The sequence below is a fragment of the Octopus bimaculoides genome, chromosome 2, assembly GCF_001194135.2.
Source record: "Octopus bimaculoides isolate UCB-OBI-ISO-001 chromosome 2, ASM119413v2, whole genome shotgun sequence".
NCBI lineage: Eukaryota > Metazoa > Mollusca > Cephalopoda > Octopoda > Octopodidae > Octopus > Octopus bimaculoides.
This window is the reverse complement of record NC_068982.1, coordinates 120,342,512-120,350,114: the sequence shown is the minus strand read 5'-3', so window position 1 is coordinate 120,350,114 and position 7,603 is coordinate 120,342,512. Positions and strand designations below refer to the sequence as shown.

The following is a 7,603-nucleotide window of genomic DNA, read 5'->3' as shown; positions in this document are numbered from 1 at the left end:
TATATAATTGTGTTAGCGCTAGAAGCCACGTGTTAAAAGCGAAAAAGAAATTGTAATACAAAGAAAATATAAAGTAGAAGTCTTTTTAAAAATTTGATTGTCAATATTATAAAAAGGAAACTATACTTTTCTCAAAGGAGAAAAAAAAAACAACCTGGATCAAAGCAAGAACAACGTCCTCGATAATATTCGTGTTTCTATTATCTGTTTTTCTCTCACCAAATGTAAAGATAAAATAAACGATATTTTCCATTAAAAGTCGATGAAATTGCAAAATTAATTGCAATGAACATGCACATGCGCGCACACACACACAAAAACGCGCGCACGCACGCATGCACGCACACACACACACACACACGCCTTCCCCGACGAACACAATTTGTTTAAATTTCGAGCGTCCTTTTCCAAATTATCCCAACGAAATATTCAAGATAGATATGTAGATGGAGTCATATTCAAGTTTGAAGCAGTAAACAGTTAACGTTAAAGAGTGTTCAAATTTAAGGGGATGATATTTTTTTCTTTTATTTTTGACAAAACATTTTCAGATGTGTATCATTCACATTGCAGTTCGTTAGAAGATGTCTAGCCTCGGTAAGATAAATGTACATATTTAATGTATGCATGATGTTATCTTTCAGACTGGAGATTCAGTTTTTGTTTTGACTAGCATTAAAAATGTGCATGCATGTATAAGACTGGTACTGCAAACACATCTGTGTGTGTATGTATGTATGTTTGTATGTATGTAGGTATGTATATATGCATGAATGTATTTATGTATGTATGTATGTATGTATGTATTATGTATGTATGCATGTATGTACACATCTATGTACTTTTGTTTGTTTGTTTTGTCGTGTCTTATTACATGTAACCCAGAAAAACCTGTCACATGATTGGGCCGTCTGCGACGAAACCGGTAACCATAACAAACCTGTTTGGTGAGGAAGATGATTTTTGGATGCTCTGTTACAATAGAGGAACCGGGCCAACAACTATCTTGCCCAAGTTTGCCAGCACGAAAATAACAATGACATTAGGAGAGCTAATGAATTTTAGGAAATTTTAGGGGAGACATGAAATAAGAGCTGATGCAGAGCTCTCTCCAAGGAAAACTGAAACATTCTCTTTATCAGAACAATATATAAATAGGGACCGGTTCACTGAGAAGATAGTGCATGAGCACTTGGCACAGAAGACGCCTGTTTTTGAGGAAAATAAATCATCTGAAATGCTTGACTTGGAGTACCGACAAGTTTGTGACATCTCATTCTGAAGGTTGCCTCCATGCAATTCAAGAACAAGAGATCTCCACTAAGTTTCTGTTTTGTGAAAAGCAGAAAACATCGATAGATTACAAATATAGGCTGTGCTAAACTAAAACTGAAGACATCAATTTCATGATTGTTAACTGCGAGATATTGTCTCTTGGATATTATCTCCCCAAGAGGTATGATGCGCTAGTCAGTCTGGAACAGAAGAAAACGAAAATTTCCAACAAAGTAGACTAAATTGAGAATGATGGATCAAAAGAATACTGGTGGAGCTTAAAAATTAAAACAGGAAGTAAGTTAAAACACAACAAGCCAGATATTGTGTGGGACCACAAGAAAAAAATATGCTTTTGTGAAAAGCAGCTGCCCTCTGGACGCCAGTATGGTTAGAAAAATAAAGAAGAAAGAATGCGTTTATCGTCTATTGGCTAAGAGATTGCAAATACAGTATCCCTGATATACTTTCAGTTTCATGCTTATCATTGGAGTAATACGATACGTACCACTCCGCCTGGAGCAAAGTATGGCTGAACATGGGTTCTTGGGGGAGATAACCCAACTTCAGCTCCTTAATTTATACGCTACAAATGAGTCTGGTATTATAGGATAATACAGATCTGCAAGACATTGAAAGATAATGAAAAATCAAGATGCCTTCCTTACCCAACTCATGCTAAATGTTACATGTGTATGTATTAACAAGTATTGATTAAATGCGTATAAGAATCTTTACCTTATGATTGTCGTATTTTTATATTACTTTATGACAAGCATGACGTTTATGAAATTGCTTCTATGATATAAGTGCAGTTACAGCCTTGCATTTATAAAATGACTGATATACATATACATACATACACAAACGCACACATATAATGCTGTTTTAATATTTCATATTGTAAAATCCTGTGTGAATGCTTACTGCTTAACAAGTGTTTATTTTGCAGGGAAGTAAAAATTGGATAACAATGGTCCATGGTGCAGAAAAAAAAAAAAGTGCAAGTCGCTCACAAGTCACATACAGACACATGAGAAATTGACCTGCGATATATTTGAACTTTTCTATAGATTATTTACTAGTGTTTTGTTGTTGTTGCTGTCGCTTATTACTTTTCACAGTTCCAAATGATCGCAACACAACAATCCCCGCTAATGGCAGCCAATAATGAGGTATTATAAAACTGGGTGACGTGATGTGCCTACCATAAAAAAGAGGTGGACTCAGCACCATATATAACAGGACTATATTTTAAAACACACCAAGTACATGATGATCTCGGGTTAAACTACACATACACGCATCTGCGCGCACACATACACGCATACACGCACCACATATGATTGTGTGTAAGTGTGTGTCTGTGTGTGTGTGTGTCTGTGTGATATACGTAAAAGTGTGTGTGCTTGTAATGACTACCAGCATATAGAATATGAGTTGTTGGAGATTTTGGCTGCTGTCTCTTGCAGTTCGGGTGACTATTTTGAGGTAGATAAATGTTTGTTAGCATGTGTGATGTATATTATGATGTAATGAAGCGGTGTGGTTGTTTAGCCATAGGTCAATCCTGTTCTAGTAGATTTATGACCAAAGGCAAGCCCCCCCCCCCGTGCCCATTCTATGTTTTTGTTATACACTGTGCTTATTTACTTTCAGAAGCTAGGGTGTTATTTAAGGAATGTTTGGCTGCTATTTTTAGCTGGTTGTGTACTCCTGTACAGGCTGTCTCACGAGGCATGGTATGATGTAATGGAATGCAATGCAGTTCTTATTTAAATCTTAAATGAATGCCATTGTGTGTTTCAAGGTAGCAACCTATTTTAATATTTCTGGCACCACTCAGAGGCAGAAACTGTGTCAGATTATTGTTGTAACGACTGGCAGTGGAATGATATGAGTCTTAATAACGATTGTCAAGACAGTCATCAACAGTAACATTGACAGATACGGCAATAAAGCTGTAGTCACTGCAACAGGGAACCACACAATGTTATAGTTGTATCATAGCGTAACGGGAATGAGACAGGACAGCTGCAGTGAAGCCGCAAAATATTCTAGAGGCATCGTGACTTGAGTGAGACGGCACAGCAGACGCATTGGTCGCGTCATAGGAGATCTCGATTAAAATCACATGATCACAGCATTTTTATTGGTTGATTTTGTTCGGCAGTCATCGGCCATAATTTTCAACTGGAAAGAATATAGAAAATATAGATATAAATACAGATATATTCATAGAAAGAGATGTAGTTATATACATAGGCAAACACACAACTAGATATATCAGCAGATGTGTTAATAAGTATACACACACACACACACACACACACACACACACACACACACACACACACACACACACACACACACACACACACGCACGCACGCACGCACGCACACACATATTTTGAAGAATAGTATTGTTGACTTACAGGTTTCCAACGGGACAATCGCCAGTACACTATAAGGTGAGCGTTGTAAAGAAACTTTATTTGTAACTCTAGTGGAACAAATGCTTCAAAGTACATTCAGAGCTACACACCAGTTGGTGTAGGTAATCACCTTGGGATGCTTCACAAAGAGAGGAGGGTAAGTCCATCTCGGAACATTGGAGGACGGAGAACAGGAGTTAGTTGGAGAGTAAAAGACGGGAGTTTTGTGCGGTGTTATTTACCTATCGTATGATTTGTCGTGAAGCATTTCAAATATTGTCCGATAACAGATATACTCGATGATATGAATAATCCTAAACGATAAATTTCTTGTTTGTAAGTTAGTTATAAGTTTTCAAATTGGATTTCTCATGTGATATAAAGAAGCTGAATTTGGAGAATTTAGAGCAGACTTTTTAAGGAAGCGCACAATGTAGGAGTGGTAAAAATGGGAGTACATCATATGACCGAGAGAAAAGGAAGCACACTTTCAGGTTGAAAGAGGGGAAAGTATATTGTAGGGCTGACAAAGGGAGCAGATATTGTAGAACTGGCAGAAGGGCATATTGTAAGGCATAAAGAAAGGTGAACACAAAGTAAGGCTGGCGGAAGGGGAAGCAAAATGCAGAACCGAAGAAAAGCATATTGCAGGACTAAGAAATGTTGGAGTAGACTATTGGCTTGAGAGGAGGGAAAGCAAGATGTAAAGCTGGTTGAAGGGGCGCACAATATAGGGGAAGTATATGGTCAGAGTGATATTGGGCGCTGAATATTTTTATCAGGTTTTTCTTTTACTAATACACATCGGCAAAAGATACATATATACATACACACATACATAATGACTGCAATACCGTCACTTGAATGAGACTTGTCGCTGTTAAAGCAACATGAATGTGCCTCGTCAATTCTGCTAGGAACCTACACACTTTTGCACCAATGTGGCGACTCTTGTAGCAGTTATTTAGAGAGTTACGATCCACGTTGTCACATGCCTTCATTCTATCATGAACATTTTCATTGAGTGTTTTGCCTTTTTCGGCTCTGCATAAAAAGATGTTAAAAATTTAGCGATGCCTATGTTTGAAGATATTTTAAAGTGAGAAACACTTTACGCAGGGCTAATTCCACTCTCTAAACAACATATGCACTTCCCCCCAAAAGAAGGACTAGTCTACGCCATAGAATATAAACAAAGTCCCAGGTGTTACATCAGTTTTCCTTCTTGAGAAATGCCTAAACAAATATTTCACATAAAATATGGACGCGCTTGTAAAACATTTAACCAATTATAATTATGCAAGGTGACTGAGTTTTTTTCAGCAAAAGATCTAACCCTTTGGATCACTAGTTGTATGTTAAAATAAGGAATTCTTATACAGTCACATGACTATATCTTAAAAGAAATTGTTGAAGTGAGCTTGTGGAAATGGATCGGCTCTCTTTTTCTTAATGAATCCGAGATGCAAAAATTGCGTCGCAGTTACGAGGGGGAAACGAAACCATAATGCGGTTTGCTGTAATACTTTTGAACACAATGTGTATTGTACAATGTGTATTGTATTTCATGATGTTTATTGACGAGGTGAAACGACTGAGATTTGCTTTTATGCATTAGCATGACGAAACCTTTACCTCAGTAACCTGAACACAACTGTGTTGTCGTAACACTCCGCAAGACGATCCGGTAAGATCCGACTGGTTCACTTTTCCGAAAGCTCTGACAAGGACGTTTTTTAAGACGGCTCGCTTAAAATGTGTAGTCATCATGGTGTAGATTAGTGGGTTAAGGGCACTGTTGATTGGTAGAATAAAAATTGCTAACCAAGCGTAGAGATTGTCATCAATATGGTAACCTGGAAACAGAAAGCACCAACGTTGAGAAACAACATGGAAATTATAACAAAGAAGATTAACGGTCATAATGACGATGCGTGTGTACGTGTGTGAGTGTGTATGTGTGTGTGAGAGGGAATGAGAAAGAATGTAAGAGGAAAAAGAGAAATAGTGAAAAAGTGAGAGGGAGAGAAAGAAAATAAGCGTGATGAAAAGAAGGAGAAAAGTTGTTGATGATAGCATGTGTTGAGTAAAGATTTGATAATGTAAATAGACGTGGTGGTTTGTACAGAGTCAGTAAATACTGAGAACGGAGTTATTTTGTGACTTCGAGGAAACTGTTTATAGCTATTCGGACAACAGTTTGGCAGTATTTAAAAAGCTGGAAGCATTCAAAGATTAGCGTTTGCAGCAAGTTAAGTTTTCCTTCGTAAAACATGAAGTTCAAAATGTTTTATGAGAAATAGAAATAGATATTCTCTATCCCACTTAATTTTGTGTTTAATTAAAAAAAAGATCATATATTTTTTATCCATGATTACCAATAAAAATGAAGTGAAATAGTCATAAATGTAGATATGTAGACGTGGAAGGAAGAATTATCTCTTGCTACTCACTTTAAATTAAAAGTAAACAAGATATTGAAATATCATACCTTAGTGTCTTAAAAAGATAAGGACAGATCACAAAAAGTAGTCACTGATACACAAAAGAAAACGAAATGCTCAAATGATTTTGATTATAGGCCAACTCGACCAAGATTAATCCGTGTCTAAACATTTGAATATTTCTTTATCAACAACTGTACAGATGCAAAGAAAATAGCTGAAGGAGAAATTAAAAGAACTAAAATGAAGAAACATGAAAAAAAGGAACTTTACGATAAGCTTACCTGCAAGTGCTACAGTTTTCACTGTTATTATAGGAACCCAACACATAAAGTCAGTGAGGACGATCATGGAGAATCTCTTCATTATAAGATGATCATGATTTTCACGATTTGTTCGCAGGGACATGGCTGACTTACGGATATTGCAAAACATGACGAAATAGGCATAGGAGATAAATATGAAAGCTAGCACATTTATACCGAGAAATAAGAAAGCTGAGTATTCCCAACCTTTTATATACGGTTCATGGATATGCAAAGGTAGACACACAGCATTGTTTCGATAGAAATGTTCTCCGAAATAAGGTATGCCGAGAACTGGCAGTACAGCAAGAAGGAAATTAGCGAGCCACATCGATAATATTAAAAAATATGCTGTTTTTCGTCCGCATTTGTGTAATGAAAACGGATAGACGACATTAATGTATCGGTCTAAAGTAATGAGTACCACAGTAAAAACAGACATTTCTGTGCTAATAGTTGAAATCACTCCGCAGCTGTTGCAAAGCCATGAATATCTCCATTGTTGGTCGTTCGATAAATATTTCTCACGATAAAACATATCCTTAGAACCGACAGTTAGCAAATAAACACCCATCAGCATATCAGCCAACGCCAAATTTTGAATGTAAAACGAATGAACTTTGTTGTCTTCGTTAATGCAAAAACGTCCAAGTAAAACCAAGCAGTTTCCCAAGACACCGACTACGCCGATCACCCATACACCAACACGTAGCACTGGGTTTTCAATAAGATTCTTTGTACTGGATAATCCATCACCTTTGGGATTGCACACACGTACGTGCAAAGCGTAAATACAGGTGTAAAACACAGAAAAATGTCTGAAAATAAAAATAATAATAATAATAATAATAATAATAATAATAATAATAATAATAATAATAATAATAATAATAAGAAGAAGAAGAAGAAGAAGAAGAAATAGACAGAGAAAAATCCCAGCAATGGTTGAGAAGCTCAGGACTCAAAGCAGAGACTGAAGGATTTTTAATTGCTGCACAAGACCAAAGCCTCCCCACCAGAAATTACCAAAAACATATAATGAAAAGAAACATAACAAGTAACTGTAGAATATGTGGAGATGGACAAGAAACAATAAATCATATTATCTCTGGCTGCCCAGTCCTGGCTAAGAAGGAATATATTC

General features: G+C 36.6%; 1 protein-coding gene across 1 annotated transcript in view; it reads right to left on the bottom strand.

The window, feature by feature from the left end:
* Nucleotides 1-19: 19 nt before the first annotated feature.
* LOC106876284 (relaxin receptor 2) overlaps nt 20-7,603 on the bottom strand; it is a 112,024-nt gene continuing 104,440 nt past the window's right edge. Inside the window, exons 16-18 of the mRNA XM_052965552.1 lie at nt 6,439-7,277; nt 5,346-5,566; nt 20-3,468 (exon numbers count right to left, since the gene is read on the bottom strand). Of these exons, the coding sequence (XP_052821512.1) occupies nt 3,406-3,468; nt 5,346-5,566; nt 6,439-7,277 (1,123 nt within the window). The 3' untranslated portion in view covers nt 20-3,405. The remainder of the gene's footprint in view (nt 3,469-5,345; nt 5,567-6,438; nt 7,278-7,603) is intronic.